The sequence below is a fragment of the Camelus ferus genome, chromosome 18 (assembly GCF_009834535.1).
Source record: "Camelus ferus isolate YT-003-E chromosome 18, BCGSAC_Cfer_1.0, whole genome shotgun sequence".
Lineage (NCBI taxonomy): Eukaryota > Metazoa > Chordata > Mammalia > Artiodactyla > Camelidae > Camelus > Camelus ferus.
The window spans coordinates 29,414,374-29,437,457 of record NC_045713.1 but is presented as its reverse complement, the minus strand read 5'-3'; the positions used below and the strand labels follow the sequence as shown (position 1 = coordinate 29,437,457).

The following is a 23,084-nucleotide window of genomic DNA, read 5'->3' as shown; positions in this document are numbered from 1 at the left end:
AGCATGCCCACCACCCAGACTTTGGTTTCTAAATACCATTCTCCAATAAAAGGAACCAGCGCTCTTGGAGAAATAGCTGATTCTAGCACTGAAGCAGGAAAAACAAAATTCAAGATGAGCCTGGAGCATCTCATAGGACCAGAAAGTAAGGAAGTGCTCAAAAAAACAAAAAGATGGGGACGGACGTGTCAAAGAGACTCAGGAACCAACCTGCAAGAGCTCCCGATGCCCAAAGCTGGAACAATCTGAGCAAAACAACAAATAATGTAGTGCTGGATTGTAACCCAAAGTATAAAATAAATATCCATGAGTCGTATTGATACAAATAAGTACTAGAAAAAACAAGGGTGAAGGGACATGCTTTTCTTAGAAAAGAATTACAAATACTGTATCACCAAGAGGTAGAGCTTAATGACCCCTGTCCTTGATTGTGGGCTGGACTTAATGACCCAATTCTGAAGAATGGAGTATGGAAAGAGAAGAGGAGTGAACGGGCAGTGGAGAAACCTGGAAGATGCCACGTTAACCATGTGATCGTGTTAACATCACCAGGGATGTCATGCGGTCATCATGAATGCCCTCATAGCAGCAGATGAGAAGGGCACTTCACCTCTGTGGTCTTCCCCCTCAAACCTGTAACCCCGCACTAGTCACGAGAGAAACAACAGACAAACTCAAGTTCGGAGACATTTAACAAATACCTGCGATTACAAGCACTCTTCAAAACTGTCAAGGTCATGAAAAACAAGGAAAGACAGAAATGGTCGCAGAAAGAGGAGGCTGACAACTAAGTGAAATATAATACCTGGGATTGGATCTTAGAACAAAGATAAAGAGTGGAAAAACAAATTCTGAAGTTTAGTTAATGGTAGTGGACTAATGTTAATTTCTTAGTGTGAATGAAAAATCTTGCCAGCCTATCAGTAAACAAAGGATGCTGTAGCCATCGAGTCATCAGCTGCACCCATCTTCCCACCCAGTGAGCGGAGGGAATTCAGGATGCAGATAAGCAGGCAGCCCGCCCTCTGCAGCCACCTCCAACGGTGCACCCTGAGGGAGCTCAGGATGTGAAAGAACAGGACACTGGCCCTAGTTAGCTAGATGCACATCAAAGGAATGATTTCAATGAGCCCAGACCTTTGTACCTTCCTATACACAGAAAAGCGCTGAATTCCTTAACTTGAGATATCTGGTTTTCCTTAATTAACAGTAATCTTTTGATGTTCTATCTGGTCTTTGTGGCAAAAACTCCTATATATCCTGGTTTCTACCTTGCCACTTTGGATCAGCCTCTTAGAGCCATGTGAGAGGCTCTGTCCTGGGCTTGAGTCCTCAGGAAGTCTGCTGAATAAAACATAACTCTCAGCTTTTAGGTTGTGCATTTTATTTCAGTCAACATTAGTTTTGACAAATACACCGTAACAAATGGTTTACATAAGATGTTAACATCAGGGGGCAGCCGGTAAAGGATACATGGGAACTCTCTGCGTTGTCTTTGCAACTTTTCTATGAATCTAAACCTATTGCCCAATAAAAAGTCAATTTAAAGCAGCATTTCCTTCTTATTAAAAAGAAACACATGTTCACTGTAGATAATTTAGAATATAAACAAATAAGAAACCAGCAGTTACTTACCATCGACTTGTTACTCTATTAACATTCCAGTGTTTCAGTGCAATCTTTTTTTCCTGTGCACAATTTTGTACTCTGCACTTTTAGCCTCATAAGAATATTCCTTCAGCATTCAAGCATTTGATGAGCATGATTTTGGCAGCTACTTAGTATTCCATGACTTGGTTGTGCTATATTTTACTTAGCTGTTCTCTCTGCTGTTGGGCACAACTTTCCAAGGTACCTATGATAAGCAACTCCTTAATGCATAATCTTGGTCTGCATTTGGAATGGTTCTCCAATGATAGTCTTCTCTATGATTCATAAGTTGAAGGGTGTGGATATTTTAAGGTTCTTGGCACTTACTGACAAGTTGCTTTCCAAAATTGTACACCCATAGGTATCCAGGTCCATGGTATGTTTAGGATGCCTGCTTCCAAAGGACTTTCCTTATTCTTCATATGAAAATTCCCACTCTTGTAATTCTGCAGTCCCCTTGACATTGCTTCTTCCGGGCTCTGTTCGCCTCTGTGTGTGCTCTCTCCGTCCCCTCTTGGTCCTCTGTTCACCTCAGCATCACATTACTCCAGTGAACCTCTTTCCCACTTCAGCATCTCCTGCCACAGCCCATCTGTTCCTGAGGCTGCAGATCCCCAGATCACTGATCCCAGATCACCAGCACAGCCTCGCTAGCCTCTCCCTTGAGCTCCAAGACCACATTTCCACTTGCCTGTCAGATATGTACCCCCGGACATCCCTCAGGCAATGAAAGCAAACTCCACACATGAAGGGAAGATAACAGTATTTCTCTGCCTCTATCCAGAGTCTCCACTGGATGCTAAGTGTTCCTTAACACCTCTTCAAGACTTGCTTATCTCCCTTTTGAACAAAAGAAGGCTTCAGACATACTACCTTGGACAGACAATAACTCCTAACCAGACACCATTAGCAGTATTTTGTTTCTTCAACAGCTGACAAAGCAGGTTTCCTATTTGCAGTCATGCCACATATTTGCCTTTAAAATAGATTTAAGTTTTTAATTAAGTGCAAAGATCTAAGAGATTGAGTGAATAGCAGTAGAGATGGTACAGGCAGACCTCAGAGATACTGCGGGTTCTGCTCCGGACCATTGCAGTAAAGCCAATATCACGATAAAGCAAGTCATATAATTTGCTTCGGTTTCCTAGTGCATATAAAGCTTATGTTCACGTTACACTGTAGTCTATTAAAGTGTGCAATAGCATTATGTGTAAAAAAGTACATACCTTATTTAAAAAACACTTCATTGCTAAAAAAAAAAAAAAAATGCTACCTATCACCTGAGCCTTCAGCAAGTTGCAGCAGTAACATCGAAGATCGCTGATCCCAGGTCACCACAACAAATACAATAATAAAAAAGTTAGACGTGCGAGAATTACCGCAGTGTGACACAGAGACACAAAATAAGCAAATGCTGTTGGGAAAATGGTGCTGATAGACTTGCTCGACACAGGGTTACCACAAGCTCTCAGTTTGTGAAAAACACAAAACAAAAACAAAACAAGAAAAACGTAGTATCTGCAAAGCACAATGAAGTGAAGTGCATTAAAACATGATGGCCTGGACTTGGTCACGGCAAACACTGCAGAGGTGTCATTTGAGTGCTACTCAAAGTCTGGTCCCTGCACTATCAGCATCATTAGGGAGCTTGGTAGAAATTCAGAATCTCAGGCTCCACCCAGGCCGACTGACTCAGATTCTGCGTGTTAACGAGATTGCCAGGTGATCCGAGCATGTGCTTTAAACTTTGGGAAGCACTGATGTGAATAATGAAGTTTGGGAAACATTGATCTCGGGAAAAAAGTTGGAACTATTTGTCCTTCATGATCTGGCCTCAGCTGACACTTCTAGATGATTCGCAGCCTCCCCAAGACTTCCCCATCCAGGACAACAGCTCCCTGCCTTAATCCACGCTGTTCTTCTCACCCTCTTCTGCCTCAGCCTCCTCATCATTCAAGACTCAGCTCCAACAGTACTTCTTTCTTCTCTTGTTTGAGGTGAATTTCACATAACATAAAATTAACCACTCAAAGTGAAGAGTCCTACAGCATTTAGCACATTGACAATGTTGTCCAACTACCCTTACCTCGTCCCAAACACTCTCATCACTCCAAATAAATCCCTGTACCCACTAAGCAGTCACTTCCCATCCCCCTTCTTCTTGGCAACCGTCAATCTGCTATTTCTATGGAATAGTCTATCCCGGGAATTTCACATCGGTGGAATCAGACACTATGTGGCCTTTTGTGTCTAGCTTCTCTTAGCGTAATGTCCTCAAGGTTCATCTGTGTGGTAACAGGTGTCAGCGCTTTGTTCATTTTTATGGCTGAATAATACTCAGCTGCGTGGATAGACCACATTTTGTTTACCCACGCACCCACTGGTGGACATTTGGGTCGCTTCCACTTTGTGACTACTGTGATTAGTGCTGCTAAGAACGTTCGTGGGTTAAGTATTTGTTTGCATATCTGTTGACAATGTTCTTAGTTCTACACCCGAGAGGATTGCTTGGTCGAATGGTGTCCATGTTTAACTTTCAGAAGCAGTGTTACATCTCCCTAGAGCTTTCCCTCAACCCTAACCTGCTTCCTCCTGCCCCACCCATAGGATGGATTTTGCCACCTCCCTCCCCCTACTGCAATTTCTAAAACACCCCAAAGCTAGGATTCAAACCCAGGACTTCTGTCTCCAAATCCTATTTTTTTTGCACTGCCCCTCATGGCTGACAGCCACCTCCACCTCGAACTGACTTCATTTTATAGAACACGTGCAGGTTGGAAGCTTGTTCAAGGCCACTCGTCTCCTAAGTGACAGCTGGTCTCTGATGTCTAATCTTTGGACACCACAGTCTATGCTGTGCTTCTAAGTGGACAAACAGGTTTAAAAACTGTGGCCTCTTTCATTCTTGGGGATGCTGACAACCTTGCCCTGCTCCGTCCCTAAGGGAGTCCCACTCTGTCTCCTCCTGGGATCAGCCACGAGGTGGGTTCTGCAGCAAGGAACTCGAACCATGGTTTGGGCACGTTTATTTTGGCTCTTTATATATATATACACTTTTTTTTTTTCATGATAGGAGGAAAGGGAGAAAATGACACTTTCTTTTATTTTGTTTTCCCACCTTTTCAAATTCTATGCTGCATAAGGAACCTGCTTGGAGCAGGGCGCCAGGGGCTGGTGGCAGCTCAGGGGCAGATCCCCATGCACGGGGTGCTGGGGAAGGTCTTTCTCATGCTCATGCACTTCTCCTTGTCGATGCAGAGCGTGTTGGCCTTGATGGCCAGCTCGTGCTCCAGTCGGCACTTGGTCATGACCAGCAGGTGCAGTGTGTCCCGCGTCTCCCGCAGCCTCAGCTTGAGGGTCTGCAGGGTGTCATCAATGGTGAAGACCTCGTTCACAAGCCTGCGGAGAGAGCAGAGCTGAAGGCACGGTTCATCCGGCAACACAGAGGCACTGCCTGTGTGCCAGGAACTGTGCCAGGCGCTGGGAGAGGCGGTGAGCTAGGAAGGCAAGGCTCAGCTGGCAGGGAAGACACAGGCGAACACCCAGCAGAACTACCGAGGGTGATGAGCACAAAGGGAGAAACAGATGAGATGTTCAGGAAAATAATCCGGTGGTTCCTCAGCTAAATGCAGACTCACCACAGGACCCGGCAATTCCACTCCCAGGTACACACCACGAGAACTGAAAACAGACACTCAAATACTTGCACAAATAATTGTACATCACTAATAACAAGAGTCAGGGGGCTTCAAGATGGCAGAATAGAAGGACCCAGCGTTAACCCTCTCCCACAAATACATCAAAAATATATCTATGGGGGGAGGATATAGCTCAGTGATAGAGTGTATGCTTTGCATGCACAAGGTCCTGGGTTCAATCCCCAGTACCTCCATTAAAAAAGAGACAGAGATCCATCCATGTTACTGCAAATGGCATTATTGTGTTTTTATGGTACACCAGAAATTGATACCTTGTAACTGACTATTGTCTAATTTTAAAAAATGAAAAATTTGGGGGGGGGGAAGAGAAATACATCTACATGTGGAACAATTCTCACAATACCTACTGAACTCTGGCAGAGCTTGTACAAGTGGAACTACAGGGAAAATCTTCACAAAACCAGGTAAACAACAAGGTCCTACTGTAGAGCACAGGGAATTGTATTCAGTACCTTGTAATAGCCTATAATGAAAAAGAATAGGAAAAGGAATATATGTGTGTAGAACTGAATCACTGTGCTGTATGCCAGAAATTAACACAACATTGTAAATCAGCTATACTTCAGATTAAAAGAAAAAAGAATCAAAAGGTGGAAACAACCCAAAAGCCCACTGATGGATGAATGGATAAACAATGTGGTCCAGCCCCACACTGGGATGTTATTCAGATGTAATAAAAAGGAAGGAAGCCTTAACGCAGGCTACAACATGGATGGACCTGGAGGCATTATGCTGAGTGAGAGATACCAGACACAGAAGGTTATATATTGTCCGATTCCATTTATATGAAATGTCCAGAATAGGCAAATCAATAAAGACAGAAAAATCCGTAGATTAGTGCTGCCAAGGCTGGAGCCGGGGGGGGGGGGGCGGGGCGGGTAGAGAGTGACTGCTGATGAGGACAGGACTTCCTCTGGGGTCAAAGAAGAGTGGAAATGTTTTGGAGCTAGTTTGTGGCGGTGGTTGCACAGCATTGTAAACGTAGTAAGTGTCACTAATGGCGTGTTATTTCATGCTGTGTGTATTTTATCACATTTTTTTTTTTAAAAAAGCAGATGACTGGGCCAGCCTCATGCAGGTAAGATGGGCAGGGGTGGTATCTGGTCTTGGTCCTCGGATCAGGTGCCCCAGCTGCTGTGAACATTGGTCCACACGTCGCCAGGGACGCCAATGGCTCCCTGACACGGGGGTGTGAAAGGCCATCCCCTGTCTCGGGGTGGAACCAGCTCCGAGGTGTAACTCACACTCCAGGGGTCAGGATGAAGCTAGGCTCCCCTTTCCTGCCTCCCTGCACCCCTTCTTCTGAAGTTCTGCTTCTGTGAGACCTTCCCAAGGCACCAGGAAAGGCCTGTCTGAGGAGGGAACTTTTGAGCTGAGAAAAATAGATGAGAATGAGCTGGCATGTGAAGACCCAGATGGAAGTGGTCTACAGCAGCTATCCAAGAGAGCTCCATGCGATGCTGGTAATGGTCTACACCCGCACCGCCCGATCTGGTTGCCACCAGCCACGTGGAACTCACGAGAACTTGCAAGGCGGTGAGATCAACTGAGGAGCTGAATTTTTCATTGTTTTTCATTTTAAATCATTTAAGCATAAATGGAAGAGCCACGTGCAGCTGGTGGCTATTGAACTGAACAGTGCCGTTCTGCAGAGACGCGCACGTGTGAAATCGACTGGGTGGGATTTTGTCCTCAGTGCGATGGGAAGGCGTTGGGGGTTGTTGACATAGGGGATGAGGTGCTGATTCCAGTTGGGGGATAACCTCCAGGCTGCTGGGGTAGGATTGGATTGGACAGGGACAAGAGTGGAGGCCGGAGAGAGACCAGGGTTCTGTTGCTATCCAGATGGAGTAGGTTGAAGAGCGCCCCCTCAAAGATACGTCCAAGTCCAAACCCCAGTACCTGTGAATGTGATGCTCTTTGGAAACAGGTTTTTTGTTGATGTAATTGAGTTAAGGATCTTGAGATGAAATCATTCCAGATTTAGGATCGGCCCTAAATCCAACAACTGATCTCCTTATAAGAGAAAGGAGAGAGAGATTTAAGACACAGAGAGATGCACAAAGAAGCAGGCCAGGTGAAGACAGAAGCAGATGCAGTGATGTGGCCACAAGCCAAGGACTGCTGGCCACCACCAGAAGCCAGGAGAGAGGCCGGGAAAGGATGCTCTCTCAGAGTCCCCAGAGAGAACCAATCCTGCTGACACCTTGATTTCAGAAGTCTGGCCTCCAAAAGTTTGAAAGGACACATTTCTGTTGTTGTAAGCCACCCAGTTTGCAGTAATCTGTCACAGCCGTAGGACATGGATAGACCTGGCGAGCTGTGATGGTGGACTGGTTGTGGGGCTGCACTGGGGGTCCCGCCTCATGGGGGAGGGACAGTGAAACTGGGCTCAGGACTGGAGGACACGCTGCTGGAAGGACTTGGGTTGGTATCAGGGTGAGCATCCCCTGTGACAAGCATGAGCCAGAGAGAGGTGACAGGAGCAACTTGGAAACGGGTCTCTCCTTGGGGCTCTCTAGACCAGCACCATCCAACAGGACTTTCTGCAGTGATGGAAATACTCTGTTCCGTGCTGTCCAGTACGGTAGCCCCTAGCCACACGTGGCCCCTGACCACTGACCCATTTCCAGCCCAGAGGTGGCAAAGGAGGGGGCAGGGGGCAAGGAAGGTAATTTGTGGAAGAGGAAATTCAGCTGCTGGAGAAGGCAGACAGCTTGAGTCCTACTGCCTGCTCAGTTCCCAACACACATACACAACATACATATAGTTGTGCAGATACACACATACATACACATAGTACACACACACACACACACACACACACACTGTACTGCCTGGGGCTCCAGAGCCAAATACGCCCCGTCTGTGCTCTCTGTCTACACCCCTTCATGGCACAGCTGGTGGACAAGGACGCCAGGAGCGTGTCCCAGGCTAGCAGGTCCTCCAGGACAACATCTGGTCAGTCCCCTAAGCTCTCCCCAGGGTGGACCAGTGGGCTATCAGAGCCTCTGCCCAGGGGTCGCTCCAGCCCAGCCTGAGCATCTAAGACACAGGGGTATGGGTGGAGGAGGGGTCGGGAGAGCTTCCCTAATCCTCACCCAGGACTGGCCCCCCTTCAGCCCAGGCGGGGCAGGACCCTGGCCACCCTGCACCCACTTCCAGGGTGAAGACCTTCCAGGCCAGCCGCAGGCTGAGGAGCAGGTGGCCAGGCCTTCAAGCTCAAAGCCTGGGGTTGCTTTGCATCCACCACACCCCCACCCTAGCCACACCCAGCTTTTCTGTTTCCTAAGTGATTATCTCGGGCGGTAACTGAGGCTGTGCAAACATCAGCAAGTGGAACCGCCCCGCATTTTCTCTCAGAACGTTCTTCCTCCTCCTCTTCACTCCTCCAGCTCTCTTCTCCACATCTCAGCTCAGAAGGAAGACAAGCTGTGGGGGAATTTGTTACGCAGCAATGGAGAATGAATACAATGCCCCTCGCATGAAGGGAACAGAGCAGCCGAGTGGCCAGCCCCAAGTCACACAGCACTGTCATGAGAAAATAATACCCTAGGTCTGATGACCATTTCCTTCCTTGCGTGGCCATTGTCCCACTCCAAACCCCTACCCCAGGCACACACAAACCCTGTTCCTGGGCCTGTGTGAGCTTTTTACCCCTCTCCTGTGAGGAGGCCCTTTGGCAGCAGGCGCAGCCCCTCCTGAGCTAACCAGGATGGACAAGGTGAGTCTATTCCAAGGCTTGCAGAGAAGAACTTCACAAAAAGGGTGACGGAGGGGGAGGGAGGTGTGGGCTAGGCACCTCTTTCATGGGAGTCAGGAGAAAGAGGGGGTGAAGCCAGCGAGGGCAGAGGCCACGTCTCTGGTCTGGGCGGTTCCTCTTGTTGACCTTTAGGGGAAAGCTGGAAAGTTCCCGGGGGAGAACAGAGCTACAGAACCACCCTCACACAGGCAGGTGAGAAGACTGCCATGCAGAGGGGTGGCCTCCATCATGGGGGGCTATCGAGGGCAACCCCAGAACCCCAGTGCCCTGTGGAGTCTTGGGCCCGGATGCCCTGATTGGCAGTGGGACCATTTTCCAGACCCAGGTTTCCTGGGAGCCCCTGAGACCCTCCCCTCCAGCCTCCACCACTCACTTGAACTGTGGGATGTCCCTGCACAGCTCCACGTTGGGGCGCCGGGTCCGGCATTCCAGCCTCGTCTGTGCCACCTTCAGCGGGCACTCCTTGGCCATGATGGACCTTTCCAGCAGCATGATGGTGTTCTCTGTCTGGAAGATCTCCTGCAGCGTCTGCGGGGAACATGTGCGGTATCAGAAGGAACCTGATCTTGCACTTATCCAACCCAGAACTGAGTGTACTAAACAGACGTCACTTCACTGTGGCTGAAACATCCATTGTCCTCCCCACCGTCGCTGGCAGCCCTCGATCTGTGAGCAGTTCTTCTCTTCGTGGTGTCCCTCCCCTGCAGGAAGGCTCTTTGTGGTGGGCTGTGCTAAAGTCCCTCCCAGACTTGGCAGGACCCAACGGCGTAGTGATGTATGCTCTGCTCCTGACAAGCCTAAAAGCGGTGCCCTGCCACAATGCCCCCCCAGAATCCCTCCTTTGGCTCTTTCTATGCTTGTCTGTCTCTCTCACTCGCATATAAGCTCCAAGAGGTCAGGGGCTTTGCTTTGTGCGTGCTGTATCCTCATCTCCAGGAACAGAGCTTGGTGCAGAGTGATGGCTATTGGATAAAATACAGGATGCCAGTTAAATGTGAATTTCAGACCGACAGCAAAGCCTTTTTTACTATATGTCTCAACCACTGCATGAGACACATTTAGATGAAAAATTCATTTGTTGTCAATCTAAAATTCAAGTTTAACTGGACATCCTGGAGTTTTGTTTGTTAAATCTGGCAACTCACGGTAGGAGCTCAAGGAACATTCAATGAAAGTAGAAGAACCAGTCTTGCCTTCAAGGACTTTACAGTCATGTTTTTTTCACTCTTTTCCATCAGCTATGAAATATTCACAAATCAAAACAGGTACTGGGATGACTATTTGGGGTCCATATTTTATGGGCGCCTAGAAATTGCTTAAAGGACACTTTTTCCCAAAGAAAGTCCTAGCTTCCTTGTTAGCTCAAGGAAAAAACCTAGAAAGAGAACATTTCACGACTTCGAGAGAACAAAAGGACGCCTTTTTCTACTGGGGTTGAGATGGGGAGCCAGGGGAGCTGCACTGCCTCTTTCAAAGCCCACAGAGGCGGAAGGCTGGCCCCCTCACCTGGTCCCCAGTGAGCCCAGCACGTCGGAACACAAACACATCAGTGAGTGGGGGGAATACCTCTCTTAGAAGCCCCAAGGATTTTCCTTAGAAACCTGCCCTTTGGGTATGTAGATATGCGAAACTCAGAAAGCAGCACCCCAGCGTGATAGAGAAGGAAATTAAGCCTTCTAAACGTGAAAAATGCTTCTTAGTGCCACATTGCTCTGTGTGGAAACAGCCCCTCGATCTAGCATCTAGATGTCCCCACTGGGGGTTGGGGGGAATTACTGAGGGTGGGGCTGCTGGTGGTACCCAGCCCAGGATGCTCTGCTCGCGCCAAGAAGGCTGTTGCTGGGAGAACCTGAGGTTGTACTTCACCTTGGCTTCTTCTGTTTGCTGTCTCCACCCGCCCCTCTGGCCCCCAGCTCAGGGCCTGGCCAGCCTCACCAGGGGTCTGAAACTTTACCAAAATCCTATTTCTTGTCTATAGGGAAGGGGCTGACACTCATTCACGAGCTCAATCATTTCTTCATTCACTCTCTCTTTAATTTATGGGTTCATTGATTCACTCATTGACTTAAATGTTCACTCGGCATCTGTTGGGTGCTGAGCACTGTCCTAGGCGGTGGACACAACGGTGAACAGAACAGGCAGGAAACCCCACCTTCGCCAAGTTACAGTCTAGTGGATTATTTGCCCTTTCCTTTGCTCCTTTACGCAACATTTACCGAGTACCTACAAGCCCTTACTATGCTTGTGACCATCTTTAGCATCACAGAAGTTCAAGTTCTTTCCTCACCGTTAAAAACAGGCATTGAGGTCCTACTGTCTAGCACAGGGAACTATATTCAATATCTTATAATAACTTATAAAAAGTATTTAAAAGAATATATACATGTATAACTGAATCACTGTGCTGTACACCAGAAACTGACACAACATTGTAAATCAACTATATTTCAATTTAAAAAAAAACAAAACCAGGTACTGGATGCCTTTAGTGTGCAGGACCTTGGTGACAGATGATGCCACCTAAATGGCATCCGATACATACTCATTTCAGTTTTCCAGGAACTCTCGTGGGAGCACAGCGGAGGGACAGGGACACAGCAACACAATGAACGGGAGCTTCCGGAGAACTGGAACTCACTAATTACTTTTCAAGCCTGTTGATCCCTTCCAGGAGTGCGGTGGGGGCCTGTCCTGAGCACCGCCTCTCTAGCACTCATTCCTCTCTCTTGATTGACAAAGCGCAGCTGGGGAATTAAGAGCTCTGCAGGCAACAGGCTCCGGCTACCTTTTAACAAGCTTGCCCTGCTTTCATTTCATGGATCTTTCTAGCCGCCCTCCACGTATGGCAAGTGCTGCTGGTTTTCCATCTGTAGAAGTAATATAAATACATTTTCAACAGCTTGATTGAAACAGCAACGCAAAGTAAATAACAGCCCAGGTGGCGCAGGAATATGGCAAAATCAGGAAGGCAGCTCAGGAGTGGCTGCATCTGGGAAACAACGTGTCATGCGGCGTCTCCCAGGCAGCTAATCCAGCAGGAGAGAGAAGGGAGGGGAAGCTGGGGAGCTCAGCGGGCGGTGACAGCGGGTTGAGGATGCTAAGGACTAGGGGCCACTGTGAAGTCCCTTGCCCCCACCCCCATCTCCTCCTCAGGGCTGGCTTCTGGTGGTGCTGGGGGAGCGGCTGGAACAGACTGTTGCTTTTTCTCCATGCCACCATGCCCTGTCCCGCTCCTGGCATTTCTTGAGCAGGCCTGCCTGTGGATTTTCCAGAACACTAGGGGTTTTCCAGAACTGGCTGCTCTAGAACCCAGTGATGACTCACACCCAAGGCAAGTCTGCCCAGGCGGGTGCATATTCTGCCCAAAAACTGGTCCCTGCAACCTCCTGTCCATCCTCTGTCACTCATAGCCAGGATCCTCTTCACTAGAAGGTAGAAAAAAGATACACATACACACACACTGTCCTGGGGGCAGCCCCTGACACCCACCCCACTCTTGCCAGCCTGCGCACCTCCAGAAGCCCCGGGAGTAGTGACTCAACCTCCAGAAGTTTGAGGAATGTGACCCCCAGGCGTTGGGAGGCAGAGACCATGTGGGCTGACCAGAGGCAGGGGCTAGAGGCAGAGCAGCTTTGACCTTCGTGCTCAAAGGAAGGTAAGGATTTGCTTGGTGCCAACACTGAACTCTGAGCTCCAGGTCAGTCTGGTCCCTAGACCCCAAATTCTAGGACATCCCCTAGGAGAAGAGCCTGAAGTCTAAGAGGCTGACCCGCATATCCCAGCACGCCCACTGCGGGTCTGTACTGTAGGAACCCAGGACCACCAGGGAGCATACACACTAAGGCGGTTCAGTGAGCTGGCAGCACCTGGGTGCCCGTGACCATGGAGACAGACACGTAAGAGAATATAACTGAGCAGGTGGAAAATTTCAGCAGCCAAGAGATGAAGGATTAACCTCACCTAGGAACAAGGGTGGGTCTTTAAAATGATGCAAGGTGAGAAAACCAGGCAAGAGAACGAGCTACTTTACACAGTCCCCTTTGAGCAAACTAAAACTCTGTGCACATAAACGGCCGTCTACCTTTTGTAAGAACACATTTAAATCAAGAGGCCCATATGCATTAAATTAACAAGGTCATAGTCATTCATTCAAATTCATTCATACTATGGGAAAGTCATCTATGGGAGAAAGGGAGTGACCACAAAGTTTGGGGATAAAAAAGGATGAACAAAGAAATGTGCCAGGAACTGTGGAGTGTGATAAACTCACCTCTTCAGCAGGTTCAAAAAGAAAAAAAAGTCCCCATAACCCTACCAGATCTAAAGTTTCCTTTTAAAATAATGTTTTTAGTTTTTTTAAGGGAGAGATTCAATTAAACAAAAATACTATCTAATAGTAAAGGATATTAATTCTTAAATTTGGTTGCATGTCAGAATCACCTGGAGAGTTCTTAAAACTGCAGATGCCTGCCCCCTCCCCCAGAGGGTCTGATTTCATTGGTCTTGGGAACACCCTGGGTGCAGGACGTTTTAGGAGCTCCCTGAGTGTTCAAAGGTGTAGCCAGAGTTACAAACCATTGGTACGAGTGATACAGAGATGTGTAAATGTTAAAAAGTCTCAGAGGACTGCGGTTAGGGAGTTGGTTTGTAAATCAAGGCTGTCTGGGTTGGCAGGAAGCCCCAAGTGGAGTCAAGAGAGAAATTTCATCCCTAATCCTGGCGGAGCAGGTAGAAGATATTTTTGGAGATGTGCACGCGGGTGATCTGTTTGCTGCGGGCTTGAGTTTCCAGGAAGGGGCCCGGGGAAGGGGTAGTTGCCTCCTCACAGGGTTTTCAGGTTTCTGGGGGAAATCTGATGTCAGCAACTTGAAACCGTGGTGCTCCAACCCCCAGGCCCAGAGCTGTGCCCTCATCCCACCATGGCTCAGGCAGTCCAGCCCCTGCCCCAGCTCAGGGCACAGGCAGCCTTCCAAGGTGGGAAGGCCTGGGCAAGTTTGTACACGCTCCCCAGCTCAGGAGCCCTCAGACTCAAGGCGCCTGTCATATGCAAGTACGCCCGCGCACGCACATACACACACACAAAATGACTGACTGTCTCAGATGCCTCCACCTCCCTCTGCAGTCACCCATCCACTTACCCACCACCTACCCGCCAGAGCTGATGTATCTCATACATCCATATCAAACCCAGCATGCTCCCACCGCAGGACCTTTGCACAGACTATCCCCTCTGCTTGGGATGCTCTTTCCCCAGGTAGCCACATGACTCACTCCCTTGTTTCCTTGCAGTGGTGGCTAAAATGCCCAGAAGACCTTCCCGGATCATTTCCCTTAAAATTGCAACCCCTTAAACTGGCCAGCACTCCCAATCACCCAAACCCTGCTTTATTTTCTCTATAGTCCTTACACCTTCTGAACACTGTGTTTCACTCATTAGTGTTGTTCATCTTCCCCCACCAGAGAGTAAGCTCTGTGTGAGGAGGGGTTTTTGTTTTGCTTACTGCTGAATCTCCTAAACCAATCAATGCCTTCAATATTACTATGTGTATGTATATATTACTGTATCATAATAACAACAACCATAAGACTATCGAACACTTAAAATAGTGCTTACTGTGTGCCAGGCATTTTGCTAAGGGCTTTGCATATATCAACCAGTCAGTAAGTGCTCAATGAACACTTGCTCCCTGGATGAATCAATACAAGACCCTGGTTAAGAAGAGAATATAGATTTTGGCACTGGACTGCCTGAGTGTCTCCAAATCCCAGCCCAGCACATCCAAGCTGGGTGACCTTAGGTAAGTGTCTTAGGCTCTCTGAGTCTTTCCAGTAAAACAGGGATCACAACCATTCCCACCCCACAGAGTGGAGGTGAGGCGATTGGTGCCCGGCCTGGGAGGAGGAGCGCCTGGAAACCTTAGCAGGTGTATAAACCCCTTTGCTGTGAGCACGCAAAGCTAGTGACATTCACACTCCTTTGCAATCATGTGAAGAGCACCGGGGAGCCGTGTCCCACTCTTCCCAAAGCAAGTGTGTGCATGTGTGTGTTTGTGTATGTCCCAAACACACCCTGGAAAGTGCCACAAGAAACTCATCGTGCCCGTCCCCATCTTTCCTTGGGCAGCTAGAGAGAGGTCTCTCTTTCCCTCTCTCCCTCCCCAGTCTCTAAGCTGGGGAAGGGCCACCCTGAGCCACAGAAGCACCCTCCCCTTCAGTCCCCAGAGATGTTAAATTTCCTGCTCCCACAAAGCCAAAGCAAGGAAAAAGAGGCCCCTCCCCAGGGCAGGGCACAGCCTGGCTCAGCTCACTTGAGTGGCTGGAGGTTGGGGGCGGGGTCAGTGGGTGGGGAGTCACCCCATGAGCGGAGTGTCAGCAGCCTTGGCTGGAAGCTGGAAGTCAGTTCGGAAGGAGGGGGTGGAAGTGAAAGTGTCCCCTCACTCCGCTCCCTGGGCCCTGGCTCTATGCTCTGTGTGCTGCAGGCCCGCCAACTGAAAGCTTCCCACTGCCGGGCATAGGGGGCAGGAAGGGCAGGTCACTTCAGCTCACGGAGCCCCTCTGCTGGTCACACAGATCTAGGCTCAAATTCCTGCTCCTGCTCTCCCCTGCTGTGTGACCTTGAATGGGTCACTTAACCTCTCTGTGCCTCATGCAATCATGTACTCAACATCTACTGAGCCCCATCTATGAAGCCAGATACTGTGCAGGGAACTGGTTCTTGTCTGTAAAGCCAACGTGATAACTCACCTACCAGGTTGCCGTGAGGCTTAAATAAGATAACGTGAACAACAAGTTTAATCCGGTGCCTGACATGCCGTGGGGGCTATCCAGCCTCCCCACCCTCCTCCCAAACCCCCATCCTGCAATGTTCAGTCTACTAGGGGAATTGTCCTTTGGGACCACTGGTCTTTTTTTTTTTTTTTTTTTTTTCTTTAATGTAGGACAGTAGGAAACTCAGATTCATTTGACAGAATTTGCCTTGGCAGGCAACTTAAATTCCCTCAGGCCTCCAGTCCAGGGCTCAGGCTCAACCACCACCAACCCACTTATTTGAGCATAAGGGGTCAAGGAAGGGGTCGCCCTGCAATGGAGGAGGACTGTCCTCTCGGCTTCTGGAATGTGGCTCAGAGAGGGAGTCAGCTCAAAGGGGCCACATCCCTCCGCCTGGGGAACCAAAGATCTTTTTGTTACCCAACCGCTCCTCCAGGCAGATTCCCAGCCACAGGGGCCTCCACGCAGGGTATCTTGGAGGGACGAGCCTTGAGTGGGCAGTCGGGAGACCCGGTTCCCATCCAAGCCCTAACACAAACCAGCTGCGGAACTGACACCCCTACTGAGAAACCTGGGCTGTGTGGGGGCCCGATTTCCTTGTCCAGCAAATGAGGACTTGAGACCTGTGCTTGCTTGCTGGCTGGGGCACTGCAAGTGCCCTTGGACCATGTACATGGTCCAGTCCATCATCCACCCCCTGCTCCACGTGCCCCGAGCCACCTCCTCCGAGCTCCAGCCTGAGAGCTGGTAGCTGCAGGTATGCCTCTGGATATGTGTGTGTGTGTGTGTGTGATTTTGTTTTTAAGTCTTCAGTCATCCCCCTCCAAATAGCCAGGAGTCCCAATACACATCCTTCCAGAGCACCTTGAAGATGCTGTAGACAGTGGACACATTTTTCTATAAAGGTCTGGGTGGTAGATAGGTTCAGCTTTATGAGCCGTATGGTCTCTGTCACAACCACTCAGCCATTGCAGTGCAAAAGTAGCCATGGATAATACTAAACTATGGGAGGGGATCCGTGTTCAATAAAGCTTCATTTACAAAAACAAGTGGCAGGGGTAGATGTGGCCCGGGGGCGTAGTTTGAGGCCCCTACTATGCTATCACAGAAGTCCTGATGCCTGTAAGCTGCCCACCTCTCACAAAACTGCTGCTCCTCCGAGGTTTCCCGCCTTTAGAGAAGAGAATAATTTCTCTAGTGCCTTGCTACTCAAGGTGTGGCCTGTGGACCAGCATCACTGGATTCTGAGCACTTGTTAGAAATACAGCATCTCAGGCCCCACCCTAGATCTACCTACAGAATCTGCATTTTAACAAAATGCTCAGGTGATCATTGGCGCAAGACGTTTTAAGGCAGGAGGAGGACGGGCTCGGGTTTGCAGTTGCAGCAAGTCTCTCTGGCTGCCATTTGGAGAGTGGACAAAGGGTCAGAGGCAGGGAGCAGATGGCCAGTGGGGACCTGAGAGAAATGAGGGCCCACACCAAGGCAGGATAGACAGACGCAGGAAGGAAGGTCACGGAAGTTTACAAAAGGCAAAATGGGGAGCACTGGGAATGGCTAGAGTGTGCTGAGGAGACGGCAGCCCCTAAAATCAGGAGGTGCTTCCTATTAAGGAGAGGCTGGGGAACGCCAGCTGGTGTGCAAATGCCCCCACCACACTGCGGAGCACGCGGCCTTGGCAAATTGCCAACCTCTCCAAGCCTCAGTTTGCTTATCTATGTCATGGAGATAATAATAGTGTCTACCTCAGAGGGTGACTGTGAGTACTGATGTAGCTACTCTATGTTTAGCACAGTGGCTGGTACATAACAAGCACTCTACCCATCCATCCATCCATCCTTTCATCCATCCATCCATCCATCCATCCATCCATGTATCCATCCATCCTTTCATCCATCCATCCATCCTTTCATCCATCCTTTCATCTATCCATCCTTTCATCCATCCATCCATCCATCCATCTGCCCATCCATCCATCCTTTCATCCATCCATCCATCCTTTCGTTCATCCATCCATCCATCTGCCCATCCATCCATCCTTTCATCCATCCATCCTTTCATTCATCCATCCATCCATGTATCCATCCATCTTTTCATCCATCCATCCATCCATGTATCCATCCATCTATCTACTACCTTTTATCCTTTATTTTTCTTTTTTCTTTCTTAAGTCAAACCTTAATGCCAGAAGACCAAGGCTTTTCAGCCTTGGCACTATTGGCATTTGGAGCTGAGTTGGTCTCTGCCATGGGGGTAGTGATGTGCACTGTAGGGTATTTTGCCGCATCCCTAGTCTTTATCCACTAGATGCCAGTAGCACTCCTTGCCAAGATGTAACAACCAAAAATGTCTCCAGACATTGTCAGATGTCCCCTGGGATAGAAAATTGCCCCATTGGAGGGCTATTGATCTAGATATTACTGTTGTTGTTGTTGTTGTTGTTGTTGTTGTTGTTGTTGTTGTTGTTGTTGTTGTTGTTGTTAGGTTGAGGTGGTGGGAGTGGGGGAGATGTTCACATTAACTTAAAGAATGAACTCAGCAGGATACTTAGATTCAAATCCCGACTCTGCCATTTACTAGTTGGGGTGGGTGTGGGTGGGAAGCTTGAGGAAAAATACGTGTCCTCAGTTTCCTCATCCATACAATGGGGCTAATAGTAACCCCTTCTTCATGGGTTTGTAGGAGGGAACGATGAGTTAAAGTAAGGAAAGCACTTGGCGCTCTGGCTGCACGGAGTAAGGCTAATGAGTCTTCTGTGGTGACGGTGAATTGTTTTCACTTCTCCTTCCACTTGCAACAGGACAGCAAGCTAGACCATGACCGTCCACCCTCAGCCCTTGTAGGGGACCAGCTGAGGGCAAGCCCCAGGCCCCAGCATGGGGAAAGGGTGGGTTCCGTGCTGAAGATGGTCTCTGGCCCTGAATGGGGTGTGAAAGGCAGGTGCCAGATTTGCCTCAGACGAAACCAGCCTCAGCTCAGCGGAAAAGCACGCTGATATTCCTGGCTAGAACAGAAATCCACCCAAAGGCTTTGAAAAGGGGGATGTGTTTGGCAGGGCTGTTTGCCATGTAAAACTATCTGCCTGCATCTTGTCTTGTGACAGTAGAGAAAGCCTCTGGGGCCAGGAAATTATTTTGAGTGTAGAGAGGGGAAAAAACGGATTTAGCAGTGCTAGCCGGCTTTGGGCTCCTGGATAATATGTGCAACTTTGCAAATGTATTGTTTTCCAAACTGTATGAAGCCAAGGGGTTTCCAAGGAGATGCCTGGCTCAGTGCAGCTTCTTCAGCTCAGGAAAGGAGAAGGCAGCTTGGAATTCTTTTCTGGTCAAATGGTAGAAGGGTTTCAATTACAGCCAAGCCCAGGAGCAGGAAAAGCAAGTTGGGGAGGGCTCCAGGGGGACCTGGCCAGAAACACAGGGCATGAATGCCCCAAAGCAGGGAGTCAAACTCAGCACTCTTGACGTTTGGGGCTACAGCGTCTTTGTTGTGGGAGGCTGTCCGGTGCATTGCAGTCTTCAGCAGCCTCGCTGGGTTCTACCTACTATCTGTTAGTAGCACACCCCTCCGCCCTCTGCCCACAATCTGCAACAACCCAAATGTCTCCAGACACTGGCAAATGCCACTGGGTGAGAATTACTACTCTGGAGAAGAGATGTTGAGTCAACCCTGCTCACAGTTGTTTCTGTCCAGAGGCGGCCAGCTAGCTGCCTTCAGACAATGCCAGGCCAATACAAATATCGGCTGCTCAGAGGCCGTCTGGGGTCGGCTGTCCTGAAAGTTCTGGAGGGATCTGGAAAATCCTTGAGGGGTGGGGGCTCCCTGCTACAGAGGACACGTGTCTGATTCTGGGAAAATTCCTGGGAATCCACTCTCTCAGGCTCTTGAGGGGCTCCTTCTTAATGTTTATCACAATTTTTAATTAATTGTCTATTTACTTATTGTTTTAAAATGTCTCCACCATGAGAACATCCTCGCCCTGAGGATCTAACTCAGAGTCTAGCACACAGGATGTGCTTGGTAAATACCGACCTCAGGCATTGTGGGGAGGGGACTGGCAACCATTTGTCGCGTGTCTACACCTGGGAGACACACCTGGAGGACTGGTTAAAATTCGGATGGCTGGGCCCAGAGTTTCTGATTCAGAAAGTCCGGGAGGGGGCCCAAGCATGTGCACATCTAACAGGTTCCCTGGTGCTGCTGATTCTGCTGGTCCAGGGACCACAGCTTGAGAACCATTAGCCTGAGCTCTGAAACTCTGGTTCTCAGTCTTGGCTGGGGAGTTTGAAAGGCTGGATACTCCGGCCTAACCCCAATCAATTAAATCAGAATCCCTAGCGATCGGGGTGATTCCAACGTGTGAAGGTTGAGAACTGCTCAGCTGCAACTTTTCACTTGATCCTCGCTGCTGGTAGGATTACTCCTCAGAGATTAGGAAACTGAGGTCCAGAGGAGTTAGTTACTTGCCCAAGATCCTTTAGCCATACCAAGTTCAACCCTGGTCTTTTGATTTCAGAGGCCGTGTTCTTTCAGTCACTTTGCTTGTCCTTCTCCATCAGCAGGTCACCAATCAGACCATGGCTTTGTACCATTTTTATAGCTAACAGTCACTGAGCACTTGCGAGGTGATCAGTGTGGATGGTCATGTTCTCACAACGAATATTTGCCAAACACTATTGCTCCCACATGACAGAGGGGAAACCGAAGCACAGAGAGTTGGGGCAACCTGACCTTGGCCACATATTCAGGTGGTGCTAGAGCCAGAATTGAACCCAGCCATCTGCACTGCACTTTGGGGCTCAGTGTGGGAGATGAAGAGTGTTGAGATGGAAGGGGAATCTGGACCAGGACAGGGCAAGCAGACGTAAAAGCTGGGAGTGTGAGGCTGGGCAGCGGGTCCCAAGCAGGCAAGGAGCTGAGGACCCAAAGGTAGACAAGTCACAACTTGGGAGAAACTAGGAGACTGCTGGGACACACCCATACCCAGGAGGTGCCAAGGCAGCCCTCTGCCTCGGCCAGGCTGCGTCTTATATTCTTCTGGTGTCAGCAGTAACCAATCCCAGTGATTGTCTCACGCGGAGCTTCTGGTCAAAGCATATGATTGGCTACCCTGTTGCAGGGTGCAGTAATAGCTTCCTTGGTTCACAAAATGAGCTCAGAACAGCTTCATCTGCACTGTCCCCAGTTCCTGCCCGTGCCATGCTGACCTGTGCTCATTTTCTGCCCCCTCTCCTGTCTGGTCCCTCCAACTTCCTGCATTTGTTGGCTACCTTCCCAGCTCTGAACCTTGGCTCTGTTTTCCTGATTCCAGCAGTTCCTTTCCCACTTGGCACCGTGTCATCATGGACAGATAACTGGTGACACAGCACCCTCCCATCACCCCACCATTCAGCAAAGCCCTAGGATGGCCCACATCTGAGCTCTCGTGGACCCCTCATGCTGGGTGTCCCCAGGCACACACTGCCCAGGTACAGTGATGAGACCTGAGCCCAGGTGACACGGGAGAGCCTTTGATTCCTCTTGGCACTCAGTGAGCATCAGGCAAAGAGACCTACTGTGTGCAGCCCTGAGATATTTTTTTCCTGAGAATTACTCTGCCATACCTACATACCCACAAACCCATGTATGTCTGTACAATTATTTAATCTGTTTCTTCAAATCAATTCTTTTATCAGCGTTGGACAAATATATTTGATATGGCATCTTTATATTATTGCCACATGTGGAAAACGAGAATGCCTTGCCACTAAGAGAGGTTACCATCATAATAGAGAAGATGCTAAAAAAAAAAAAAAAGGGAGACATTAATTCTAAGTTCTGTGTCTCTCAAAGGTTCAAAGCCAGCCTGAGGCTTGGGGCCCGGCTGGCAAGGGGATCTCAAACCAAAGAGAGACAGCAAAGACAGGCGAGCATCACATCAAGTCTTGCTTGATGGAGGGAACTTGGAACGAGAACTCCCTCACTAGATGCAACGGTGTTTAAGGCCCTGTCCTGCCCCGTCCTCACCAGACTGTCCGCTGGGGCGCAGGCGGGCTGGCTCCACGTCCCCTGGGCTGGGCCAGTTTTAGAAACCAGCCGTCAGGAGCTTGGCTGCGGGCACTGGTGCTGGAAGAGATCTGGCTGCTTGCAAAGCACAAAAGCATTTCCCACTCTACAAAGGGTTCCAGTCCTCTCTGGACAAACAGACGGGCTGACGGCAGGCACTGGGGCCCCCAGATGGCAACTGTGGGCCCTCACCCCGGGACACCACGCCTTCCTGCTCTGGCGCTGCCTTCCAGGGGAGGGTGGTTCTGCTGGTGTTAAGGACCACTTGGAAGTCAAAACCCCAAAGAAATGTCACAATAAAAGCAAAAGCTTTCAATGTGGAAACTCAGAGGCCCCTCTGTTCTCTTCAGCTCTTTCCAGGCCAGACTGCTTTCCTGCGTTTCCTCCGACGCACAGAACAAAACGGGCCAAGGCACAAGCCTGCTGGAAATAGGCAGGGGGTGCAAATAAGCCAAGTGGCCCATGGGGGGTGGGTACCGAGGCCAGCTGGAGAGCCCGGGCCCTGGCCAAAGGGAGGCAGTGCCCACTCAACTCCTGCCCGCTGCTCCCCTGCAGAAATGTGGGCTCAGAGCTGTGAGAGCCACCAAGTTTTCAAGAGATTCTAGAAACCTGAACTTTTACCTAAAATCTCCATTTTTTAACCAAAATATTTTTTAAAAACTCTGAAAGTGCATAGAAATGGATGTGCACAAATCTTCAGAGCAGTTTTATTGGTAACAGCCCCAAACTAGAAACAATCCTAATATCCATCAGCAAAAATTGGGCTGTATGGACACTTTCCACACTAGGGCTGTCTATGTACAAGACTGTATCCATACAGGACATACAAGGCTCCAGAACAAGGGGGAGGGGATAGCTCAGTGGTAGAGTGTTTGCTTAGCATGCACAAGGTCCTGGGTTCAATTCCCACTACCTCCATTAAAAATAAAATAAAATTTAAAAATAAACCTAATAATTACCTACCTCCCCCTCCACCCCAAATTAAAAAAAAAAAAAAGACTCAGGAATAAGAAGGAAGAAACTAACAATCACAACCACGCTGAATGAACAAAGCCCAATGAGAAAAAAAGAAGGCAAAAGACATGGCCCCTTTATATAATTATTCTAGAAAATGCAAACAAATCTGTAGTGACAGTAGATCA

General features: G+C 49.0%; 1 protein-coding gene and 1 non-coding gene across 2 annotated transcripts in view; one reads left to right on the top strand and one right to left on the bottom strand.

The window, feature by feature from the left end:
• Window positions 1-4,704: 4,704 nt before the first annotated feature.
• TEKT5 (tektin 5) overlaps window positions 4,705-23,084 on the bottom strand; it is a 36,082-nt gene continuing 17,702 nt past the window's right edge. The window contains 2 exon segments of the mRNA XM_006190580.2: window positions 4,705-5,049; window positions 9,506-9,660. Coding sequence (XP_006190642.2) covers window positions 4,833-5,049; window positions 9,506-9,660 — 372 coding nt within the window. The 3' untranslated portion in view covers window positions 4,705-4,832.
• TRNAA-UGC lies at window positions 5,470-5,542 on the top strand. Its single transcript has one exon. It is a non-coding gene; the product is annotated as a tRNA-Ala (tRNA).